Consider the following 25,983-nt stretch of genomic DNA (forward strand, 5'->3'; position numbering starts at 1 on the left):
CATGAAGTAAAACTGCAGCTTACAGTCACTTGGCACAGTAACTGTGTCTGTATAGGTTTATAACCTGTGATAGACAGTGTAGCTTGCTCCTCAGTGGAAGTGCAGTAAGGTACCTCCCATTTGTCACTGGCTAAGAGCATGCACACAAGCAGCTGTTCTGCAGTAATTAACTTGCTCTGGGCTTGCATCCGACTTTACCTTGTTGTAACTTGCTCATGTGTCTGTACTCTACCAGCTTCCACGCAGGAAAAAAGTATTGAGCAGCTAATGCAATCTAAATTCTCCCACTAGTTTTATTTGCACAGCACAACTTCCTTATGTAGGTAATTCCTTAGACTTAAAAAAAAAAAAAAAAGTTGCTTTTTATCTCTGCAAACTAATTGGAATGCCCTCCCCTTCTCCCAGTAATCCTAAATAGCAAAATTTGGATGTAGTAATTGGCCCTTTCATTCACTGGTAGGAATTAACTTAGCTAAAATTAAACCAGTGGAGCTACCCAGCTGGGGCTTTAGGTCACATCTCCATTCCCAGATCATCCACATATTGCTGTAGCTGGAGGTCTTGTTTGAGACTTCATTCTAGTTGAGGATTTTGGGTAAAATCCAGCCCCATGGAAATGAAATATGCTGTGGACACTATTGGAAGTAACATTAAAGACAAAATAGTTTTTGTTTAGGCAGAACTACCACTGCCCTTCTGTGAGCCAGGAATCTTTCTCTTTCAAGGAGCAAGTGTGATCAACCCCTCTAACTCTGTATTTAAATACAAACATATGGCAGGGATGGACAAGCCCTGCAAATTCAGTAGCTCCCCACTTTGCACAGCTTATGCCCCTTTTCGAAGTCTCTGATTTCGATGTGACATTTTTATTTACTTTACAGTAGCTTTCCTTTGGGTGGGAGAAGGGAGTGGGGGCACGGTTTTAGTGAAAACTTCCTCAACAAGCCAAGTGTTGAATTTAGAAAGGTTTTTATTTCAAACATACAACTAGTTCCTTAAATTACTGAAATCAATAATTGCAAATTTATACCATTGCTCAGCTCCCATCCCTGCAACTCTGCCTTCAGGCACATGATGTTAATTGTACATTTTTTTTTTTTTACACTGTAGCTGCAATCACTCAGGAACAGGGCTTGGTGTGTTTTAGTGAATTTAGTGCTGGTGAAATTTGCTGGATTGACCAGTCCTGGAGTCCTCAACAGACTCGGTTCTTGGTCTGTCTTTGTTGTATCACCTCCCACTGTGTTGCTCTCGCACTTGACAATCTGCTCCAAGGACAAGAGGGAAAGTCAGTCTCCAGAGTCCATCCTTGGTTTCTCCAGGGACTGCCAACAAGGTTGCCAATTACAGCTGGGTTTTTATCAACTGTCAACTTCATTAAAGACCACAAAAGAGCCTTCACATAGGCCACCAAGCAACTATGAGCCTTGAATGACTGCAGTCTCTGTTGCACAGGTTTGGTTTAAATTAGAGACCCAGTGTTGGTTTGAGAGACTCCAGAGCTTGTTAGAAATTCACTAAGGCAATGTACCCCTGTATGGTTGTAAACAGACTTAGAAGCCCACAGTTTTTATGCATGGTTAGTCACTTGACTGGTTGCTGCGTTGCTGCCAACTCCTTTCCATGCTTGGTAGCTGAGGAAAGTGCTGGCTCCATAGGCAATCATCATGACACAGGCAAAGAACTGAAAGAAAGGGACATGGGGAAAACTGTTAAGGTGTCTGCAACACAGGAGTATTAACACTTGAGGCTACAGCTGCCCAGTGCAGTACTTAGAGTGCATGTTCCTTACTCAACAGTATCCTAGGAACTGCCATAATACATTTATAAGATGAAATGCCCAGTTTGGTACAAATGCAGGCCAGAATCCTGCTACTGACTCAAATAAGTCACTTAAACTAAGTCAGCTGTCCCTGTCCCCTCAGAGGTCCAGCTTATTATGCCTCAGCTTGAAGAGCTTGTGAAGTTTGATCAGTCGTGTTTGCAGTGGTCTCCAGGTTGAACATGCAAAGCATGTCTTTAACAGGAAATTTCAGGATGAAAAGGCGATCCTTTAAAAGGTTGTGAACCTGTGTACCATCGTACTTCACTTTGTCAATTGGAACCACATCAACATGCAGCACAGGTAAGAAATGAGAGAGACTAACTGAATGCTGCTGCTTTTGATACTGGATCAGCCTAGCGTGCTCAAGCATAGACATGTCTTAAGAAATGTCCCACTCTCTAGGGCTCTGACTTCCACATGAGCAAGCTGTAAGAGTACCACATGGTCTCATTTAACCTACTATAGCAAATGCATTGATAACATTTAATAATAATAATTCGTATGGTCAAGGTAAGGACTTCATGTGATTTGGGTCATGTAAGGGATACCTAAACTGAATTAGAAAACTGGTCCTTCCAAAGTGTGTCCTAAAGCCAGCAGAAGGCACAGGAGTGTCTATACATACCTGCCAACAGCTGTATAGTGGGAAAAGCCTTACCTTGCTTGGCAGGAGAGAGCATACACTCAGTTTTGCCAGTAAGTACTAAAGTTATACTAGGCCTGATTATCTGTGAGAATCTGGGACTTGATCTTCAAGGCAATAGCTGCAGGCTAGGGAAAGACAGAGTCACTCCAGCAGTGTGATGGCTGATGGGTTGGTAGTTTCATTTGTATTTTTATGCAGGAGTTACTACCCCAAGCTGCTCCCCTGACAAGCTATCACTTACTGACTCTTTTAGATATCTTAACAAAATTTGGGCTTGAGGAGACAGTAGTAACCTAATGATGTGGCCCAAGGAGGCATTTTCTATGCATAGGAAGATAATGTTGAGACAGCCATAGGAGAAGGAAACAAGCAAGGCAACAAGGGTGGTACTTTTGACAGAGCAAAGCAGAGTGGGCAAACAGCAGCACAGAAGGAAGTTGTGTTTTGCCCATAGAAGGCCTGAGACCATCCCCGCAGAAGGCATTCGAGACTTGAATATGGCTGTCTTGGGGTACTTGGGCTTTGATCTTTGAGTTGATGCTGAGGTGTCACTGAAATGCCATGTGAAACTTAAGGCTATGCCTGGGCTCAGGCACAAGTCAACTGTGTGTTACACCAGCATCAAGGTGGCACCTGTGTTGGTGAGGTAATACATTCTGCTAGAAAGGCATTAATACATTGTCTCCGGTTGGCCTAGACAGGATCTCACACCTGCTGTTCTCTGTCTCCACTAGGTGTATCCCTTTAGACTAGGCTGCTGGAACCAGTCTGGGGAAAGACAAGTAGGGCTAGTGAGAGTTTTTTGGCCAGCAGCAAGTCCTGTACAGGGACTAGTTAACAGCAAAGCTGAGTGAGTCTCTGACTCATCTCTCTCACCCCTTTCCCCATTGTTCAGCTTGGATTTTGGATAGCTGGAAGCTGTTTGCACGGGAGTCTATCATTAACATAGCAGTGCCACGTGTGAACAGCAGGGGGGCTGCTTTTTATACTTACCGATGCTGCTGCTCTTCTGTTGTATTCCCAAATGGAAAAGGAAGTGTGGTTAACAGAAGCAGAGCAGGTTATGAAAGCAGTGATGTACAGGAGGGTTGCAGCTGCATTGAATATCACTAACTGGGGAATGAAAAGAGTGTTCTGTAACAAAGGGACCATAATACATTTCCTTTTCTTCCTACTGCCTAACTCTATGAATTTACCCAGCACAATTTTAAGATGCCTTAGGTTGGACCCCTGTATTTACTGCTTGATTTTGAAAATGCAGACCATATGGTTATAATAATACACACACTCACCTGGCCTCTTAACGGGAGAGGCTTAGCTATGATTCTGGATCCCAACAAATCTGTTCTTATGCATATAGGTAAGGCCAGGCCTTCCCAGCTCTCTCTTGTGTGAATTTTGAAAGAGAATTGGGGGGCTTGCATTTAGCACATAATTCACACTCCTGAATGACTGTGTTACAATACAGTAGTGCTCTGGGCATTTTACCTGCAAGGACAGACCTGAGTTACCATGTGATAAAATCCCACTACCCATCTATTACAACTCAGCGGGGTCCCTACAGGGTTAAAGATGAGTCAGATAGTACATAGTACAGATGGGATTGAACCAGGTTTTAAACATGTCCTTGAAATAAAAAAAAAATCTTGCACTTTAAAGAACTAGAGCTAACCTCTTCTACTGGTTATAAGGAAAAGCAGAAATGTAAACACAAGATGCAGTTACACCCTGTTTTAGCTGAAACTATAGGAATCTGCCAGAGTAGTGAATCCAAGCCTAGGGAGCTTGTCTACAGCCTGGTACATGTGCTAGTTAGCCACACTGGTGCAAACTGCTGTAGCAAAATGTTTGTTTTAAGCCAGATCTTAATCAACTTAAACTAAGATAAAATAACCTGTTTTAAGAGGAAAAAACATGTCTGTCCACACAGCCCCACAAGCATTCAAAGTAGAAGTCACCCAGGCAAACCTCAGGAGATTGGTTTGCAAGTCACGGATTCTGAATAGATGAGCCTGTAGGAGCTAAAAGAGACATTGTCCCACATCAAGTACCTGTGAAGTATCCAGTTAACAGTTTGCCCTGGGCTAATTCAAGTTAATTGTCATTCAAATTGTTTCTGTAAAGGACTGTCTCCTGTACCTGTTTTAATGCAAGTCAAATCATCTGTCTGTTTTTATCCCTAGGGTGCACTTGGATCAAGTCTTGAAAGTTTTTTTTCTGCAACCAGGAAAGCAAAGATCTTCCTTACAAAAAAGGATCTGTTTTTTTTTTTTTATAACTGAACTGGGTCTTTAATAAAACCAAATTCAGTACATGGGTGAAAACAGACATTTGAGGCTGCTCTAATTTAATTAAGACAAAGCCTGGAATGACATTGTCCTTTTCACAGATTTATCCTGGGTCTACTTGAATTGGGCTTTTGACCCGCATGTGTGGTTTGAATGGCAATTAACACTTTTTCTGAATTTCACAGATTTCATAGACATTAGGGCTAGAAGCGAGGTTGGAAGGTCATCAAGTCCAGCCCCCTGCCCCAGGGGCAGGAAGTCAGCTGGGGTCACAGGATCCCAGCAAGATAAACATCTAATTTACTCTTGAAGGTGTTCAATGTAGGTGCTTGAACCACCTCCAATGGCAGGCTGTTCCAGACCTTGGGGGCTCGGACAGTAAAGAAATTCTTCCTTATGTCCAGCCTGAAATGGTTTTGCAGGAGTTTATGACCATTTGACCTCATCATCCCTTGGGGCGCTCCGGTGAACAAATGTTCACCCAGATCCTGGTGAACACCCCGATAAACTTAGAGGTGACCATCAGATCACCCCTGAGCCTGCGCTTTTCCAGGCTGAAGAGCCCCATGGCTCTTAGCCTGTCATTGTAAGGTCTCTTTTCCTGACCTCCGATCATGCGCATGGCTCTAATTTGAGTTCTCTCTACTTCACTGTAGGATCCCAGAATAAAAGTCTTTTTTTTTTTTTTTTTAATCCAGGGGGTAAAAAAGAAACCTTGATTTCTCCCAGGGCAAAGTCTTTTTATCCTGGAATTCTACAGATTTAGAAGCTGTTCCTCCCACTTATAGTACCTGCCGTGTATCTAGACAACACTTTTTTTCCTGGGACAATGGAGTCTAATTCAAGTTAACTGCTATTCATTCCAGAAAATAGCTGCATATGTAAAGTGCCATCACTCCCAGGTTTTGATCTGGATCAGTCAGAATCAGAATCTACTCAAATCTGTTTTTACCTGATGTAGGACAATGGGCTTGTACTATCTGTGACTAAAAACTGGACAAACTCTTTTCTGGGATCCTAACAGTCCATTGTCCCACCTGAAGTAACTGAAGTGACCAGATGTGCCCCCCTCCCCCGCACCCTTATGACTGAGGATAACCTGAATTAATTGCCACTCAAGCTGTGCTCATAAATGACTTTTAAGTGCCTTGTGATGCAAGGCAAAACCCAGGACAGTCAAACTTGATATAAACCCAATATTTGTTTTCAGTCTGCAGGATCCCAGGATAAAAAGCTTTGTCCCAGGAGAAATCCCAAGTCTGCTATTAGCAGGGATCTGGGTTTTCCATGGAAAAATGGAGAAAACCATTGATTTCCTGTCTTTATCAAAGAAAACATGGATTTCCCACTTCTGCAAAGAGCTCCTGCAGGCAGGCACAGTTCTAGCCTGCAAGAGCAGATTGCAAAAAGGGTGGGAAGGCTCTGGGCCTGAGGCTTTTAGTCAGTCCAAGGCTTAAGTCAGGCTTACATTCCCCCTGGAGACTGAAGTGAACTGGTAAGTGGGGCTTGCCAGGGGTCCTGAGGCAGGGCTGGGGACGAAGTTGGCTGGGAGCTGAGAGCAGGGAGGTGTTGGGGAAATGCACGGAGTGCCCACACAGCTCCCATGTACCCCCTCCACCCCCGAAAGTCTGTGGGGAAGGGAAAGGTGGCAGGGGCGGCGTTGCCTGGCCGCAGCCCTGGCCTGATCCCTGCGCTGGCCTGGCCCTGACCCCAGGAGTGAGGAACATGGGGGGGGGGGGGGGGGGGGGGGGAGCATTGGGGTGAGTGAGAGGCAGCAGCAGGGCAGGGGGGCATTAGAGGTGAGTGAGGGGTACTAGCAGGGCTGGGGAGAACTTTAGTTTTAATCACAGATTTTGCTTTTTTAATTTTTTTCATCGTTAATCAGAGAAACTCAGGATCCCTGGTTATTATCCTAGTAGTACTTATGCCAAAGCCTCTTTGTATTCCCTGGAATAAATAGCTTTAAAATTGACTTTTTGTTAAACTGGTGCCAGCTTCTTCCTGAGGTGTTGGTTGTACCTGTGTTGGTTTAAGGACATAGGCAGACAAGGTTCTTGAAGTAAATATGATATTTTTTTATTAGACCAACTAAATAGTAGGAAAAATTGTTCTTTGCAAGCTTTTGGGCACAAACGCCCTTCTTCAGGCAAAGGGGAACCCCTCTCTGTGACTGAAGAAGGGTGTTTGTCCCAAAAGCTTGCAAAGAACAATTTTTCCAACTATTTAGTTGGTCTAATAAAAGATATTGCATTTACCCAAAGAACCTTGTCTGCCATTTTCTTCCTGCAGAATTTTACCTAGAATCTAAACCCAAAATAATACTGGCTCTTTGACTGTGAAATGTCCAGTAATGAATAGCCGGCTGTTCTACCCCATCTGCATTCAGCCAGACTGGGACAATAGCAGTAACACTTCTTCCATTTATCTCACTAGCATGTCTGCTACCTAATTATCATCCCTTTTGGTAACTGTTTTACCCCACACTGCTCAATCAGGAACCTCCTTCACATGCTTCTACCCTTTTGAAGAAGTGAGGCAAAAACTTTGCCTTTTGAGTGGGCCTCAGAATATTAGTTTAAGTATCATATTCCTTTAATTCTCTCATCCCAGCTGCTTCCACTGAATGCCAGGGCAGTTCTTGCCAGGTGTGCAGCAGACACACCTAGCCTAGGTCTGCACCACTAGCTGTGGAAACAAGTCCTGGGTTCACAAGGTGCTGGGCCTGGGTTAATTAGTTTTCCTGCCAGCCTCTACTAATGCAGCTCTGCTTCCTGTTTGTGAGGTAGCAAGTGGATCAGCTCAGCATTTAATCAGCCAGTCAAGTGGCCCCATGGAAGCATCTGGGTGAGTCTGCTGACCTCATGGTTCCTGAACCTGTTCCCATGCTGTGGAAGCTGGAAAAATAACCTCAGTAATTAGCACTACCAATAAGCTGGCTAGACACTAAGAACCAAGGACTAAACTGGTATTGAATTTATTATGGCCCATATAAATTCATCCGTCTCCTGAATACTTTCCATGCAAGGAAGGTGAGACTGATTTCTGCCTCCCACCCCCACCCCCACCCCCACTCCTCCTTTTGTGATAGGTCTTGATCTCCCAGCTTTTTGTTTTTTTTCTGCTGCACCTGAGAATTTTTCTCAGCCCCTCCCCTATGCTGTGCTTTATTTGCTGTGCCTATCTTTCCATAATTGGAGACCTGAGAAACGACGTCTTGCATTCAAAAGTTGGTCCAGTAAAGAATATTACCCTAAGAAATCCTTGCCTCTCGGTAACATTCATTCTACTAAAGCCAAAAAGTTACTTGCGTTTACTCCAGTGTTACCAAAAAATCTGTCCTGTACTCTCAAATATAAAATCCACAAAAGAGCATGGGAAAGGGTTTTTATTCCTAGCAAATTATTGTCTTTTTCTCAGTCTAGTTAACACTTAAACATTGCCCTGGTGTAGTTAAGTGGCTACAGTTGCACTGATATCAGCTATTAATGAAGACCTACTTAAATGAGCTTAACATGGTAAATTACTGATTTTACCTAAACTACCAGCATGAGAGAAACCAGCTGATGTGCACTGCCACCATGCTTTTGCACTGGCCTAATTAAATTGGCTGAATCATGCTTCAGTAATTTACAGATGAGCCCTTCTGTAAAGTAATGCTGGACATGACTGTCCTCTGTAATGGTATAAACTGGTGTAACTCCGCTGGAGATGACAATTCACTGTTGTGGTGTTGGCAAGTGGAAGGAGGATGGAACCTGCTGTGTTTGAAACCAAGAAACACTCTGGTCACCAGCACCTTGACATCTGTAGAGCTATCCTAACATTCTGTATTAGTGTAGGCCTTATAAAAATACAGCTTTAAAAAAATTATCAGTAATTAATGGGTAGATTTAAAACTAAACAACATAATATATAGGCACGTGGGGTGCAAAGTTTGTTTTGCTGGGGTCAAACAATACTAGGGTTTCTGAGCTGTGATCCTAACAAAGGACCTTTAATCCCAAATTATTACCAAGGTGAAATGCCCCATTCACCTCTGCACTGCAACTTCTGGTACTTACCACAAGGGGCCAAGGGATCATGTAGAGTTTCAAGTGAAGCTGCAGTAGGTACATTACAAACAGGATGACTGTTACCAGCCAGAAAAAGACAGATACGAACATCACCCAGCCATACGCTGCATAGACCTGGTAGTACGTGTCAGCAATGAGGGCCCATACCAGTAGGCCAAACACCTGGGGAATCAAAAGGGGAAAGTAATTAAGAGCAAGGTAACAAAGACATCTTTGCAGTTCCTTCAGATAAATTTGCTATTGATAATGAAAGCAGAATCCAGTCCTCAGATACTAGCTTTCTGTTCTTTATTGAGTGCTGTTCTTCATTGTTTGCCAGCGCTTCCTGCTTTTGTTTGGGGGAGATATCAGTAACATGGTTGTTAACACTTTATCTTCCCTGGTTTTGCTGGAGGACTCTTTGGGTATGTCAGAAATGAGTTATGAAATAAAACTAGGGCAGGGGTAGGCAACATGTTTTGGCCAGTGTCGAAAAAAACACAATGTCTACCATGGAAGGTGCTGGAGTGTTGCCATGCCAGAAAAACAAAACGAAGGCAGGGGGTACATGGCAAGATGCGCTGCATATTAGTATAGTTAATAACATACATGTTGCCCTTTTTTATGCTAAAACACCAGATTTTCTAAAAATTGTAAACCTAGTGATAAATAAAACTTCTGATATTACCTTTGCTCTTGTGTATTTGTTTTGTGTGGGTCCCCCCACAACAGTCCCCCAGCCCTGCTCATGCCCCTAACCCCTGCCCCCCAGCTGCCAGGGCTGTGGGGTCAGGGACCCAGGTCTAGCTCCCTGCCTGCCCCCAACAGAAGGCAGTGGCTGCTGCAGCAGGAGCTGGCTCCCCCACTGCTGCTGCCTGCTGTGGCTCAGGTGGAGGGGTGGGGCCAGCTCCCAGGGGCAGCATGCACTCCTGCAGGGTGTGCCCCCAGATCTGTGTGAATGGCAGGGGCAGGGCGGATGCACGCTGCAAGCTCATGCTCCCTGCTGCCCTCTCGTCACCTCTGCAGCGCAGCGTGTGGAATCCAGTGCAGCAGGGGGTGCAGAAAGCTGCCTGCCACTCCTGGCCACACTTCCCCTGCAGGCAGGGGCAGCAGCGAGGGGTGCAACCCTGCATGCTGCCCACGCTGCTCCCATGCACACAGGGGAGGTGTGACCTGGGCAGTGCAGAGCTTGCAGCAGCAGGCAGCTTCCCTGTGAGCCTGTGTGACATGCTGTGCTGGCCCTGCTACCCTCTCCTGGGTCCTCTGGGTCATACACGTTGCATTCCAGAGTGGCAGCGCACTGCTGCAAGCCCTGCACTGCCCAGGTCACACTTCCTATGTGTGCACAGGATCAGCATGGGCAGCATGCAGGGTTGTTCCCCTTGCTGCTGCCCCAGCCTGCAGGGGAAATGTGGCCAGGGCAGTGGGGAGCTGGGAGCAGCAGACAGCTTTGTGCCCCCTGCTGTACCAGGTTCCACATGCTGCTCTGCAGAAGCAGCAGGGAGGGCAACACGGCCGGAAGCATTGCTGGCACCTGCTGCCTCACCAGAGCCTGGGGCTGTGGCTGGGGCAGGGAGACAGCAGCTGTTTGCAGCTGCCCAGCTGTAGCCACCCCAGGTTCTGGGTAGTTGCTGATGGCCACACAGCCCAGGCTGCTCCCAGCAGCTGGCTGGGAAGATGGAAGCCCTGCTGCAACCCTCCCAGTCAGCTGCTGGGAGTAGCCTGGGCTGCGTGGCTAGCAGCAGCTACCCACAAATTGTCCGTTCACCCCCCAACCCCAACTTAGGAGGCACCAGTCACCCATGGCTGAACAATAAAGATTTCTACACCTCCCTGCCTTTCTGCCATCTGGCAGTACCAGAGAAGGAATCCTGCCTTATCTGCACATCAAAGAGCAACTCGCATAGACACTCTTATGGACCCAGAGGAACAGACTTCTATCTTCAGCTTCTTCTGTGCAAAAATGAAGTTATTTTCAACCTATGGGGACTTTTTACCATCTTTATTTTTTCCCTGAGCTTAAGGAAGGGCGCAAGAGCCTGAAAGCTTGCAGAATTTTTTTTTTTGTGTGATTTTTAGTTTGTCTAATAAAAGGTATCATCTCTGAACCAAGAGTTCTCAGTTTTGCATTTCTTTTTGTCTCAGACCAATGCAGCTACCAAATACACCCCTTTGACTCTTCTAAGCACACTTTAAAGCAAATGGGAATTGAAGGAGGCTCCACTCTGGGCAGTGTTTTATAGGTTCATGTAGAACAGGGAACTCAGCTGTTTGCTAATGAAAATCCTTCATCTGAGTTAGCCAGACCCTAGTCTTATGTCCTTTCACTGGAGAGAGCGAAGTCAGGCTATGGGGATCAGTAACACGCCCAGCAGTAAGATACAGTGGTAGGTTCTCATGTCCTCTTTTTAGAACCTAGTCTTGAATAAACAGAAGTCAATAGCAATGCACATCTTGATTTCAGAGAGATCAGGTTTGGTTCCCTTATTTGTGGTGGTAAAGACTTGCAACAGTTCAAATTACAGAGGCACCTGGAATGGAGGTGTGTCTACTGGACCCCTGGTAATGCATCTCACCGTTGAAGAACAACAGAAGTGCAAGCAAATGGGAAAAGCTACAAGAGGTGGCTGAATACAGGGGGACCCTGAATATAGACTGTCCTGCAGTCCCAGAGATGAGAGATCAACAGGTGAATAGAAAGTTAGGAGGAGGGAACATTTCCCAGTGAACAAGCAGCCCATGCTTCATGGCCCTGAGGCCCTTGTTGAGAGTTCATCTGTGATTTGGGAACACCTCCTCTTCTACTGAATTCTACAGAAGTAGGCCTTGGCACAATTTGTTTTGAATATGACATGCATTTAGCCAAAAAAAGAAAGAGGACTCAAATCGCTGGCTGGAAGGGTTTGCTAGCACTAGAGATTCTGCAGGGGCAAAGAGGGACAATATATCACAGGAACAGAGCCTGCCTGCGGACTTTTGACCTACACCTGCCTTGATAACCTGGGTGGAAATGGATGATGCATACAACACCAAAGCCTACTGCAATAAAGCAGGCTGCAACCCCTAGCCATCTCTGCCACTAACTTGCTGTGTAATCCCAATGAGTCACTTCCCCTCTCTGCTTCTCACCCTTTTATAGGCTAAGATCACATGTAGTCCCTGCCTCTTGAAGGCTCTCGGCCACTTGAAGGCTCAGCTCAAGCATAGTGGCTTCTTAACCTGGCAGGCGAAATACCATGCATCTGTGTCCAAGAAGGAAGTTTTCCTGAACCACTTCACAGGAGAACTGCTATTCTGGTGTGGTTCAGTACCCACAGAGGTGCAGCAGCTTTAAGCCCAGTTTATGGAAATGAGAGTCTCCTCCCTTGCTTACTCTGAGGACCTCATGGCTAAAGGCAAGCAAAACTCAGGGGCATCCAAACCCCAAGCCTCTGGGCTTGGGTCTGCAAGTAGGAAAGGTTTTGGAAACATCTGAAGCCCCAGGTTTTGATGGAGGATGTTTGCCAGTAGTAGGGTCGCTTATGGTTCTGGTCTCCTGGATTTGGAATTAGTCTTGGCTAATTTGGCCTCAGATACAAATATAACTTCCTCTCTCTGCCTCAGTTACCCCCATCTGTAAAATGCGGCTGGTTAAGCTGGGGCACTTTAGGATCTGCAGATGCTATGCAGATTTATGGAAGACTCCAACCATGCAAGCTGCTGAGAGAAGGGGCCCTGTTCTCCCACTCTTCATCTTTTATATCTCAGCAGCTGCTGGTTTCCACACTGATGCCAGGACACAGAGCAGGCTGTGGGCCTATTTTATTTAGGACTTTAGCAAATAAATTATGCTTTGTGTGCTAGGTGAGCGGAGAGGTGTTCATAATGGTGCATTTGGCATAAATGAAGGCAGTCATGAAGACAATGAAAGGCAGGTGCTACAGCAGTAAGGAAAGCCATTAGTCATTGCAAGTACCCAGTGAAAAATAAAGGAAAAGTAGAGAAGGAAGAACAAGAAAGGGGGAAAAGGCTGGGTAGAAGGAAATGAGAAGCATGGAAAGTCCACACCTTATATGAACACACAAATCCTGTCAGTACCTCTAATCTGTAAACCGTGTTCTCATAAAAAGCATTTTACAGAAGGGCAAGCCCTGTCTTTTTTCAAGACTTTTCTTCTAATCTCCAATCAACTTAGTTTTTCGGCAGTGATAAATCTTCCTGGGTGTTTCTCCTGCTTCTGCCGGTTCATGAGGCAAATACGGCCCAAGAAGATCCAGCCCGTAGAGCTAGGGGGCTTCAAGGGCACCTCTACAGTGCGGGGCTTTGACCATATGGCAGTCAGGGAATGAGAAGTGGTGAGAGAGGTGGGAAGGCAGTGACTGCAGCTCCAGTGGGTAGTCCATGCTTGGAGCTAACTGCTTAAAGTAGCACCCCTTCCCTTGCAGAACATTGCCATCTCCTGCCCTCCAGCTCAGCAAGGACAGCTCTTAAGAATGAAAGTTATTTAGCCCCTGGGCTTTGCTGTCCTTACTAGGCAGCCCACTGGAAAATGAAGTGCTAACAGAGACTTGTGTCACCTCCTCAGACTGGTTTTATGCCATGCAGTTGCAGCAAACTTACTCCTAACACAGGACAAGCAGAGAACCAGGAGCTGTGTTTACAGAGGGCTTTCAGGTGGATTGATTTTACTTACTTTTTTCATTAAACCCCCTGTGGGCTGTGCCAACATTAGATACCAGAACCCAAACAGGCTTGCACTTAACTGTGCATGGAGATGGGAGACCTCCACAGAAGCCTGGAGAAGTGACAATAGTCATGGAACTGGAATACTTCCTTCTGAACCAGGACTAAGCTTATGCCTCAGTACTGTGCAACAGGGTGCTGCCACTGGAGGTGAGTGCCTTTGGAGCAGAGGTCAAACTAGGACATGGTCACCTGTATTCACTAAAGTCTAGGCACTTTCGGCCAAGAGTATGGATGTCAGTTATAGAGCCCTGCTCAATTACAATGTGAGTCAGTCACGTATTCTCTGAAAGAACCCTAGAGAGTGTACCCTTCCTTTAGATTAAAAAAAAAATCAGTATTGTTAAGACAGAGCAGCTGTCAAGCTTCCACCCCAGAGCTGACTGCATTTCATGCCTGTACAGAAGGTAGCACACATAGGATTCCTTGATTATGATGGGCAATATACAGTTTATAACAAGGGCTCTGTAGCAAGGAGAAGGATGCAGTGACAGAAGCAAGAGTATGAGCCCTACTCCAGTGTAGCAGAAAGCCCCCTTCTGGGCACTGATGTAAGAGAAGCCCCTTCTTGCCTGCACACCTCCCCCCACCATTTTGTGCATTTCTTTTTCCTTCTAAGTATAGGCAGAGACCTACCACACTCATTGCATGGGTGTCGCAAGGCTGTAATAAGAAAATGTGGCTGATGATGATAAAATCACCCAGGATGTCCCCAAAGTAATACTGAAATATGGACCCAATTTTGTACAATGCAAAAATTGTGCCTGGGATTTGGATCAGTCTCTATACATCATTGCTCTGAGGTCTGGTCTTTTTTTTTTCTTTTTATTTCAAGGGCCAAATCAGTTCCAAATTCTATCAGGCAAAGCCCAATAATCAAGTTCCAAGTTTCGACTGAACAGAGCTCAATTGTTCAAGTCTGTGTGGCTCTGCAACTGGGCAAGTAACCACCTTCCCAGACTCCTCAGTTTGGGGTTTCAGGTACTCCCCAAATCTATGACAGAAATCCTACATGCAAACCCAGGGCCCAGGAACCCTGAGATTTGGGTGCCCCCTAGTTCTGCTTGCCCCTTGCCAAAGGGCCAGGGAGCAAGCCATGAGGAAAGCAAGAAAGCAATCTCCCACTGCTACAAAATTGTCTAGTTAAGTTTCCTGCATTTGGGGAAACTCACAAGGATCAGCCTAGATCCTGGTATCTACCCAAAATCCCCTAGAACTCCAGTCTGGAGCCCCGTCTCCTTCACACCCCTTCCAGGCTTATTCTGTGCTAATAATGAGCAGAAACTCTAGTACCAAATTCCAGTTAAGTCCAGAATGGGGCCAGCCTCTTTGCAGTTCAGGCCCCTTTCTGTTTACTGCAATTATGGTACTGTATTTGCTGCTCCCCAACAGCTGCCCAATCACTGGAGACTGCGTCTGTGCATCAGCAGTGTCTGTCCTTATTTACCTCCAAGGCTCTTACCTGTGCACTGCCAGGACATTATGCCCCCCCCACCGCCTTTGGAGGTGTGCATTTAATCTCCAGCTGTTTCCATGCTTATCCCTGTACCATGCAACTCAGCCCCTCCCATGGCAGGAAACACAATCCTGCTCTGAAGGCTCCAGTCCCATTGTCTTCGTGCTCCATGGGGACCAACGCAGACCTGTAGCCTCGGAGTGCACCTGCTGTTCTCCTTTGTCCAAGTCAGCTCAGCCATGGCACCCCGAAGCTTCCCCATTGCACCTTCCTTCTGGTCCTAAAATACAGATTTCCCATCCCTCTGTTAGAAATATTGTTAGAACTGCACAGTTTGCATCTCGTACTTGATAAGAAGAAACACTACCAAGGACCTTTCTTTCTTTCTTATGCTAAGAATCACTCCCTTTTTCTCTCTCCCCCTGACTATTCACATGCAGATTACAGAAGCTGAAATTCAACTGACTGTGTCCTTGAAAGGTGGGGGGATTTCAACTCTTGGTGACCTAGAGAGCTTTCTGAGCGTGCGTAATTAGCTGATGCATATATGCCTATCTGCCCCGCATACTTAAGTAGTTAATTATAATATACATGCGACGAATGAAGTGACGTGATCACATATGTGTTTGTATGAACCGGAAATGAGCTGTAAGAGTTCCTGTTTCTGCACACGTGCCCAGGAGAGAAAGCATATAGTACCTGCTGCAGATTTCCTCAGGGGGCGGAGCAATTTGAGATTTTCTGTCTCTGCTCTGACCCTATTTGCAAATATACCTTTTGTGCTGCTAATAGTGTGTGCCTGAGAATTATTTGCGAGCCTCCAAAAGAAACGAACCGCTTTTTGCATCACCTCCCTGTCCTACCAGATTGCTGCTATAACATGAAAGCCATCCGCTTACTTTGTATTACTGCAGCTCAGCCTTTAGTCACACGTGCATTGAAAGCTGCACAAATGTGTGCAATGGATTCACATGCTTATACACTCAACAAGCAGCAAATATTAGAGTGGGGGGAGGGCAAAATATGGCCTGTGGGCCAGATCCAGCCTGCCAATTGATTGTATCCAGCCTGTGGTTGCCCCTGTGGCCCTCTGCATGGGGCAGAGCCAGGCTCATGAACTCTTGTGGCAGAGCAGCTACTCCCAAGCTGTCCCAGTGAAAGTAAATCCCAGCCTTGCCCCCTTCCCAACAGCTGGCAATAATTGGGGCACTGAGCATCTGGCCACTGTCCCTGGGCCTTGTTGGTAGCAGCTCTGCTCATTGCCTTCAAGATCTACCTCTGGCTGGCAGGTGTCTGGTAAACCCACTGGGGTAACAGCTCCTGTTAGAGGAGGTGGGTGGTAGGCCTGTGCGAGTAGGCAGCTACTCCATCCACCTTCGGATCCAGTTGCTTCAGATGCCAGGGATATGATCTGGAGCTCCGGACTGGGTTCCCACTTTGATCCAGCTGAAGTGGCTCCAAAACTTCAGGGCCACCTTGGAGATCCAGTCATAGGGTATAATGGGGGCTCAATGAAATATCTATAACTTTGTTGTTTCTTGTCTGATTTGGATGAAACTTCCAGGGATGGCAGCCTCTGCTGAAAGCATGAAGCCTGCCAAGTTTCAAGAAGATCAGTGCAGGGGTTTGGGGGGAGCTGTACCCCAAATTGTTGAAAGCAAAACTCATGTCACATTTATGTGTTACAACACGGGGGTGAAAACTGCATGGGTGGTAGCCTAAGGTGAGGCCACAAACCCTGCCAAGTTTCAAGAAGATTGGTGCAGGGGCTTGGGGGGAACTGCACCTCAAGCTGCTGACAGGCAAAAACTTGTGACATAGATGATCCTGTGTGTGTTAATGCGCAGTGGGATGAAAACTGCAGAGGTGGTGGCCCCTGCTCAGGTATGAGCCTGCCAAGTTTCAAGGAGATAAGTGCAGGGGTTTGGTGGAAACTGGACCTCAAGCTGCAGACAAGCAAACTTGTGACATGGGTGACACTGTGTGTGCTAAGGCAGTGCAGGGTGAAAGCTGCAGGGATGGTAGCCCCTGCTGTTGCCATGAAGCCCTGAAATTCGGTGTGAGAAGTTCACCCAGTCCCTGAATCTGCCAATCCAAGGTTGATCCCAAGCTGGCAGATTCCGGTGTTGTCCAGCTTTGTCTTCAGTGTCCAGGGACTTCCCTGTCCCCCTCCTCAAGTCTCACTGTCTGGCCTTTTTGTCTGACAAACCTAATTTGTCCCTCTTGTTTGCATCGCATTACTACTGGTTTCTGCTGGAACAATTTCTGTCTTTTGAGGATGGTTGTGCCCTATTCCAAGGCATAAAAGCTGGTGTAGGGCTTCCAAGGTAAGATTGTCAGCAATCCAAGGTGACCATGATATGAGCCCTGCTGTTCAGGAAATGTTTCAGCCTTAGGCTCACAGGGTGTGTGCTTATTCAGCATCTTTCTCCCCAGCAGCCTTGCCAATGGGGTTGATGGGAGACCATGGGCTAATTTTAAAGCTGCTGAATCTCCCCAGTCCTGGAATATATTACACACATGATTACTTAGTGCTTCCTCAGAAGCCAACCAGTCCTACCAGCCCCCTGGTCATTAGTAATTAATATGGACTCAGCTGGCAAGAAGGTGGAACTAAGTCTTTGTGAGCCTTTCTAGTTGGTCAGAGCTTGATACCTCTTTAAGCTGTAGTGATATGAACAGCTAATGAAGTTATTAGCACCAATCAAATGAGAAGTTGCCATACCAGCATGCTCCAAAAGCTTCTCAGAGGGTGCCATTTCCACCTCTGCTAGATTTCACCTTGGCATTCACAAACCCCAGGTTTTATCTGAAAGCAGAGCTAGGTGATCCCTCAGTGGTTGCAATAATAATTCACAGCTGCAATGGTAGATGCATTCTGCCAGGATGCCCGTCCTGTTCAGTTAAATTAATGCGTTCAGATTTTGAGGATGAGGGTGGCCTAGAAGGTCTTTAAAATCCAGCTACAAACTGAACCAGTTCCCTTCACTGAGTAAAGATGCACAAGGGCCAGGTGTGAATCAGTGCATTTCCACAGAAGTTAAAGTAACTGTGTTGCTGTCACCAGCTGGGGGGGATAAGGCCCACAAGGGTATATCTGCTTTCACCAACCTGCTTGCAGTGTCCCAGAAAGAGCCACTGCCATGAAGCTAGTTCATGAGGGATCTTCACAGTCACACACAAAAATACTCACTAAGGCTGAGACCATTGAAATGGCCTAGACTAAGGAAGAAGGAGATAGGTCAGGCATAAAATTGTATTCCTGGAACCCTTGCCCATTTGGAAAATCAAATCTGAGTTAGCCTTTCCCAAGGTTTGAAGCATTTGTTTAAAGCTGTGAAAGAAACATGCATGAGCCTTTTGAGTTTGCAGTTGTGGCACCAGTTCTTTCTGGCCAAGGGAATATACCCTCAGATGGTCGGTGGCCATACTGGGTTTTTGGAGTACTCTTGGATGCCGTGCTGACATTAAGCCAGTGGCTCTCAAACCAGGGGCTGTGACCCCAGCTGGGGTTGTGTCACATAGCAAGCCCTAAAGAAATTAAATTATAGTGGTCAGGTCAAGACTGGAAGTCTAGTCAAGAGCCACAAAACAAGTCTGGGAATCACCACACTGAGCTCTCAGATATCAAGGTCCATGATGCTTCCTGCCTTCTTTGGTGTTTCGGAGGCTGTATCTTATCCCAAGGAATATGATCTGTTATTTTTGACTGCCACCTCCTAGCTGGACATGGAGCCTTCAGCATTTAAACTACAGTGCCCCTGCAGCAACACTGGTTCCTGGGAGTATATCCTTCTTCCACCTTTTCTCCTGCTTCCCACTGTCAAACTCTTTAGCATTATCTTCAAGGTAGTTGGTGGCAATAGCCTGTCACAACTCAAAAATGACCTGAAGCTTCATGATAGGGATCTCGCTCATTGTCTTCCTTTATTGGGAACAGTGGAACCTTCTACCAGAAGGGCCAACCTCATCTCAGCTGGAACAGAAGGTCCTCAGGAACTGGCCTCAGACTGGCATGAACTGCCTTAGGGACAAAAGACCATCCCACTCCTCACCCCACTTCCACTCCAAATGCAAGGTGTGGCTCCTTCTTTAACCCAACTAGAAAAAAAAAACAAGACAAAGCAAGCCCTGGAGTCCTGTGAAAAAAATAGTACTCAATCCTGTTATTAAACTGTCCCACCAGGCAGGTGACCAAGGGGTTGAATTAGAGCTACAGAAGTAATCTTAATTCAGGCATTCTAAACATTGGTGTGCCTGATGTTGCAGCTTTTAAAAACATGGGGGGAGGGGGATCCCAACAGGATCCCAAACTCTTCAGATACCTGAAGACTGGCAGGAAGGTCCAGAGCATTTCTTTGGGGCGCCGTGTACCAGGTCAAATGCTAAAGATGTGCAGGGTACTACAAAACCCCTGCTACATCTGATCAGAAAGGTAGGTTAAATGGTTTGTGTGGGTGAGAGAAGGTGGGTGGTTACAGCAGATGTGGGACAAAGTAGAAGGTGGCTATTAATATCAAACCCTGTTGAGATGCAGGCTGCCCACTGATTTCATCCAGTGTTTTGTAATTTTTCCACTGAGGATACGTTTCCTGTAAATTCACTTGCAGGGCTCTATCCTTGCTGAATGCTCGTTTATTTGTATAACCGCCATTTGTGGTTTACCCTCAGGTGTCTTATACCCTTCTCAGATTATATTGTTTATTCTGGATATGGATGTGAGTGCAAAGTTTGGATTAGACCATCCCCCAAGTCCAAGCAGGTTTTCAACCTGCCCATTTCTAAAATTCATAGATTCAAAGATGTTAGGATGGGGGTGGGCAATTATTTTGGGTGGAAGGGCCACTTACTAAGTTTTGGCGAGCCATCAAGGGCCGCAAGACAGACAGCCAGGGGCAGATAAATATAAATTTTCTAAATTTTTTCAGGGCTCCGCAGGCTGGATAGAATGGCCTGGCAGGCCACATCCGGCCCACAGGCCGCATTTTGCCCACCCCTGCGTTAGGGGATGAAGGGGACCTCATAAGATTATCAGGTCCAGCCCCCCCCCTGCGCTTCAGCAAGAAAAACTGCACAGGTGGGAGCTGTCATTGTCTCAGGAGGGGATTGGATACAAGGAGATGATTCAGACTCATCTTCAGGATATGGAAGACCACTCCCAACCTATTAAGTTTCCATTGGCATAGAGTAGAATGATCCTTTGAAAATAGCTGGCTGGGCACTTGATTTACCACCACTGACTCTACATAAGTCTTTATTGCTTATTGTCATGAAAGAAACACTAAGTTACATAAAAAAGCATTGTCCTTCTGGAGTACAAAAGCCCTGGTTCGCAGAGTCTCTGCTCTTGCCTCAGTCTGGACAATGCCTTCTTTTTTCCACATCAGTTTCTATCACTTGTGACTGCAAGTGTGCATTAGAAAAAAATCAGAACAGGGTGTTTAGTAAGCTGGAGACTATATGTAAAAGCTGTCACTTCATGCAAGCTCCACCTTACTTCTGATTTCTTTACAACACCCCAGAGCTTTAATGTCTACCTATAACTACTGTTTTTAAACATAGGTCTCAGGGGCAAAGCATGTTGTCATGTTTATGTTGCTACAGCTGGGCACAGCACCATCACATTACAAATCAATGTCACTGCAGGCTGGGGTTGTATGGATGCCAGCAACAGTTTGGGGCAGCTTAAGTTCTAAAATACATGAATGCAATTGATATGGAAAAGCAGGAGCACAAAGTGAGTGCCTAAGTTAGCTGAGTACCAAGATGGGCGTTTGCACACACCGTTTCTGTGCTTATGAACACAAGTCAAGCACACAACTACTCATGTTTTTGCATGCACCCTTGTGCAGACACAGGTTAGAAAATCAAGCCCTTAAAGTGCTTGGCAGTCTGGTTTACATGAGCCAGGGCAGCTCTGTCAGTGTCAGGGCTGGTGTCCCTACCCTGGGGTTTCATTACAAAAGCCAAATCAGTTGCAGTTCATTACAGTGTTCCTTTGGGACCTAAGCTGAGCCAGCCAAGGGCTGAGATAGTTTTACCCTGGCACTGGAAGAGGACTTGGTGGTTTGTGTAATCCTGCTTGCTGGTTTCATACCATCCTACACAGCTGTGAAGTTGCAGATAGATGTTACACAGCCCTAACCAATATAACTCTGCCCAATCAGTGATGCATGATCCTAGCATTTATCAGGTTTCTTCTGCCTACATCCAGAGCTTCTCTGTAATCTTAGGGTTTGTCTGACATCAGAACTCAAAACACAGCTCAAAGAAGGGGATATGGTAAAGCTGACATGCCCTGGCACACATGCCAAATGCCACTCACAGCCCTGTCCTGTTCCCACTGACTGCAGTAGGAGCTGGATCACACCCTTTGTTTTTAATCATTCATTGGTTGGGTGGTCACACTTCATAAAAATAATCTCTGTATCTCTGCACTGTTTATGTTTGGGCCTCCCTTGAATGCTTCTCATGGCTAAAATCCGCATACTTGCATCCCACATTGCTCATTCCTCCACTTTGGGCTTTGTAGATCAAGCAACACTGAGCCTGGCTAGTGGTTAGACAGAATGACAAGGGATACACAGAGTGGAGGGGTTATTCAGCACAAGGTTCTTCTAAAGCACCAGGGGCCAGATTATGGGGTTCCATGTGCCAAATCTGACCCTTGAGCCACATGTTTGACACCCCTGTTTGAAGAGTTTAATCTTTTCTAGAACATAAATGTAATTATGACATGCTGATGATACTAACACAGGGGACAAAACAAGACATCTTTTGTCTTGCATAATGATTAAAATGCCATGGTGTTTTGTGGTAAATTTTAAAAGCGTCTTCTTAGATGCCCATAGTTTGATTACATGAGTTGGTATGTGATTGATAAAGACCGTGGTGTCTAAGTGGCCTGGGAAGCCATTGACCATCCTTCTTCCATTTCAAAGCTTCCACCCTATTACGGATTACCCTGTGAGGTCCTAACAACCTCAAACTGAGATTTAGTAAATGGCAATAGTTTAGAGGTATCTTTCTATGGAAGACCTTTCACTGATGGACTAACTGGCAAAGCATGATTTCGTACAGCGCTCACACTGAGGCCCCCTCAAGCGTGGCTTCAAACCAGGAAGAGAGAAAACCACTGCTCAGGTACTGACCATGTAGCAGCTCCACACTATGATGGACTGGACTGGACTTTGCCAGAGGATGCCAGTATTGAGGCATACATCACATCAGATTTGGCAGTGGAGCATGATGGAGCTAATGTAGTAAACAATGCCAAGAAATAGATAGTCAAACAGATCTCCAAACCAGGACTTCTTCAGCAGGGAGCAACTTAGGCAATTTATCTAAGTGTCCCAAGCCAGCAGTGCAGACCCTCAGCCAACTGCTCACCACCCCACTACATTTAGGAACATGCCAATCTGCAGCAGAGGTGCAAATAATAATGGTAAGTATGCATACAGTTTGGATGAGTTGTTCATGCCTGCCACCCACCTCCTCTACTTTGCAAAGAGGGGGCAGTTAAGCTTTGTAAGCAGACACCAAGCCACTGCTACTCAACTCAGGCATACCCCGACCCAGCCCCTTTGGTCTTCCATGCATACCTGACATCACTGCACCCTACTTGGTCTGTGATGATGATCTAGGACTGCTTATGCCTGGAGTATGCTGTAAAAAGCAACAGTTGGAAGCCCAGGACCCCCCTACACATGGATTGCTGGGATAGCTTCAAAAGAGCTCTGCACCCCAGAGTAGGTAGATATTGGAGAGGACAATGCTCAGCAGTGCTCTACACCAGCAGCCAACCTTTTTTGCAGGCGTGTTACAAGCTTAGTCCTGCCCCTTCCTGAGTGCCATTCTGTTCTCTGCTCCCTGCCTGATCTGCTGCTCTGCTTCTCACCCCCTCCCCAGTTTACTGCATGCCAACTACAGTGGCTGCCTGTGGCATGTGTGCCATAAGTTGGCCACCTGGTCTGCACTTTATGTGGTCCTCATGCTCTGGGCATGCCAAACTCCAATGGTAGTTTCATGCCATAGCTCACTTATCACACCAGTGTGTATCTGGGATTATTAACATGTTCAAAAGGGCAAGAACCAGCATTTTCTTCCCCCACTGTAAGGACTACACCTGCTGACACATATGCTACTGATCTTTTTCTAAACACAAGCTTACATTCATTTTTTTAAGACAGAAGAAGCATGAGTAGCAGTCAGGGAACCACTGTAGCCTGGTGGACCTTATCTGTGCCCACTCAGATGATAAACTTGAACTTGAGATGCAGAAAGAGCTCTAGTCCAGCTCTAACTTTGCTAGGAGTGACTGCCTGGTCCCCCATTCCCAAATATGCAGCTGTTCCCTTCCACTGCTGCAGGACGCATAGAAGTATCACCCTGATAAACAGCATCAAAATCTATCAGGGCTTTCTTTTGCCTTTGTGAAAAGGCACTTTTGCTTCTTTTGGCAGTGACCCATCCTCCAAGGTTGGGACTGCCTGAAAAGTGATCAGCCTATGTATGTACCAACACCCATCAATACTCTTCCCACTCAAAATCCTATCTTTGGCTACAGCCAATATCTGCTATTTTTGAGGAAGGCAGGGAAAAAAAACCCTTACCTCTGTAGCAACAGGAAGGGCAAACATTCCTTCCTGACCCCATGTGGCAACCAGCGAAGCCCAGACACAGGAAAAATGGAATGCTTTCCAGGCTGCACTGCACCCTGGGGACCACAAACACTACTCCACCTGTCATACATCCAAACTGTAGAACCAGAGCTCATCCTTCTGTCATCCCATCCCCTACATAAACTTGTCCCAGCTCTTTAATATTGTTTTATAATCAAGCCAATTGTGCTGCTCTGCCTCACTCACCTGCTGCTAAGCATGGTCCTCCAATACATGTGCAATCTCCAGGGCTTCCAATTGTTGCTCTTCACAGCTAGCTCTAGGTGGATTTTCAACCTTTTTTCATTTGCAGACCTCTAAAACAAGTATTTGATTGACCATAGTTATCTTTCACAGACCCCTTAGACATGCTCTGTGGACCCCCAGTGGTCTATGGACCACAGGTTAAAAACTTTGTCCTAGATCATCTCTGGCCAATATTTACCTAGCTTCTTCTTTAAAAGCCTCCAGAGAAAGAGACTCTACCACTTCCTTAGGCAGTCTGTTCCACTGCCTCAACAGCGAAGTCTTTTCTGATAACCACCTAAACCTACTTTACTGCAGTTTCAAGCCACTTTGCACTGGAAGGCGGCAGCCCAGGATGCCACTCTCCTGCTGTTGGCACAACTCAGGATGAGACCTGCAACTGTTACAGTGTGATTTGCTCTTGGTTTATGCCTTGAGCTTTGCCATTTGCAAGTCCATGGTTTTACATTCTTTTATACCTGGAATTGTCTGCAGGGGAAGCTCAAAAAAGTTTATCTGAATTAACTTGTAAAGTAGCTTTGTTAAATCACATGCAATCCCTTGTGTGGACACTTTTTATTCAGAATTAAGAGGCCTTAATTTGACTCTTTTTCAATTCCAAGTATTGTAAAGCAGTTTAATTTAGGCACTTTAAATTCACACCTTTAGTTAATCTAAATTAATTTTCCTGAGTATACCGGTGCTCACTAACAGTTTCACAACAGTGAAACTCCACTGGTTTCAAAGGAGTTATTCCTGAATCACGCTGAGGTACCACCAGAACCAGGCCACTCTTACTTTTATAGAGTGTTTCTTCCATCAATTACACAACAGGCAACACATCCTATTTATTCAACCTTTGCAAAAATGCCCACTACATTACCACCCTATTACCAACCAACCCCCAATCACCAATGATGCCTCTGGAAAATCCTCCACATCGAATGGAAAGATCAGGGCACAGATGCTGGCTTTCTCACTGACCAGTATGGAGTTGGTGATCCTCAAGCAACATCAGTGGATGGGACATTGTGTGCAGCTGCCTGACACTGGGCTCCTGACACTGGGCTCCTGAAACAAGCGCTCTACTCCCAGCTAAGTCATGGCCTGAGATCTTACAGGGGGCAGAGGAAAAACTACAAGGACATATTGAAGGCAGCCAGCCCTCAGGAAAACCAGCATCAAGAGCTGAGAGGAGCTGGCTGCTGACCGCCCCCAATGTTGCTGTGACCTCAGCCAAGACGCAACCTGTTTTGAGATAAAGTGCCCTGTCTCCAAAGTAGAGAACAGAAAGCAGAGAAAGAAAAAAGAGAGGACTGCGGAGAGACCTGTGACGTCTGCAGGTGGATCTGTGGCTCAAGGACTGGACTCTGAAGTCACCATGAATGAGACATGGCAGAATTTGTCCTTGCCGACCCTAAATCAAATACCACTTTTCATTCAACTGGTATGGGGGCAGGAGGCAGATGCCAGTCTGTCAGAGGTGCAGATGTCAGTGTGTGTGTATGGGGGGGAGGGCAGGTCTGTCTGGGGCAGGACAGATGCCAGTCGGGGGGCGAGGGGCAGGTGCCAGTCTGTCTGTCTGCCCCCTTCTCTGTCCGTCCATCCACCCAGTTCCCCGTCCAGCTCTCGCTGTGTCTGATGCCCAGGCCGGGCTCTGCCCGCCTGCCCTCCGGCCAGGTCCCGCCGGGCAGGTGCCGGCGCCGCACTCACCGCCTGCAGCAGCATGAGGAGCCCGGGCGCGGAGCGCAGGAAGGCGCCGTCGGCGGCCAGGCGGAGGCCGGGCAGCCCCTCGCCGCCGCTGCCCGGTGTGCTGGTCCGCGTGCTCACGCGGCCGGGGAACTCGGCCATGCGGCCGCCGGGCGGGCCGGGCCGGGCCGGGCCTGGCTGCGCTGTCTCCGCGCGGCGGCGGGAGCGCCCGGGCGGCCGGGGCGGCTGCCCCGTGGGTCCGTCTGACCCCGCCCCGCCCCGCCCCGCCCCGCCCGGCTCTTCCCTGCCCCCCTCCAGCTAGCTCGGCTCCCTCCGTCTGGCGGCCGGACCCTCTCGTAGCTGCGTCCCAGGGTGTCGCCTGTCTGCCCCTGCCTCCCC

The 25,983-nt window shown here is 46.8% G+C and overlaps 1 protein-coding gene across 1 annotated transcript; it reads right to left on the reverse strand.

Annotated features, from left to right (window-relative positions):
* Positions 1-26: 26 nt before the first annotated feature.
* PLLP (plasmolipin) lies at positions 27-25,850 on the reverse strand. The gene is made up of 4 exons (XM_090063698.1): positions 25,609-25,850; positions 8,821-8,994; positions 3,465-3,584; positions 27-1,684 (listed from the first exon to the last, which is right to left on the reverse strand). The coding sequence occupies exons 1-4, from the start codon at positions 25,744-25,746 to the stop codon at positions 1,571-1,573; spliced, it is 546 nt and encodes a 181-aa protein (XP_089919824.1). The 5' UTR covers positions 25,747-25,850; the 3' UTR covers positions 27-1,570.
* Between the last annotated feature and the right edge of the window lie 133 nt (positions 25,851-25,983).

Source organism: Crocodylus siamensis, chromosome 9, assembly GCF_052110815.1.
Source record: "Crocodylus siamensis isolate JL-2025a chromosome 9, ASM5211081v1, whole genome shotgun sequence".
NCBI lineage: Eukaryota > Metazoa > Chordata > Crocodylia > Crocodylidae > Crocodylus > Crocodylus siamensis.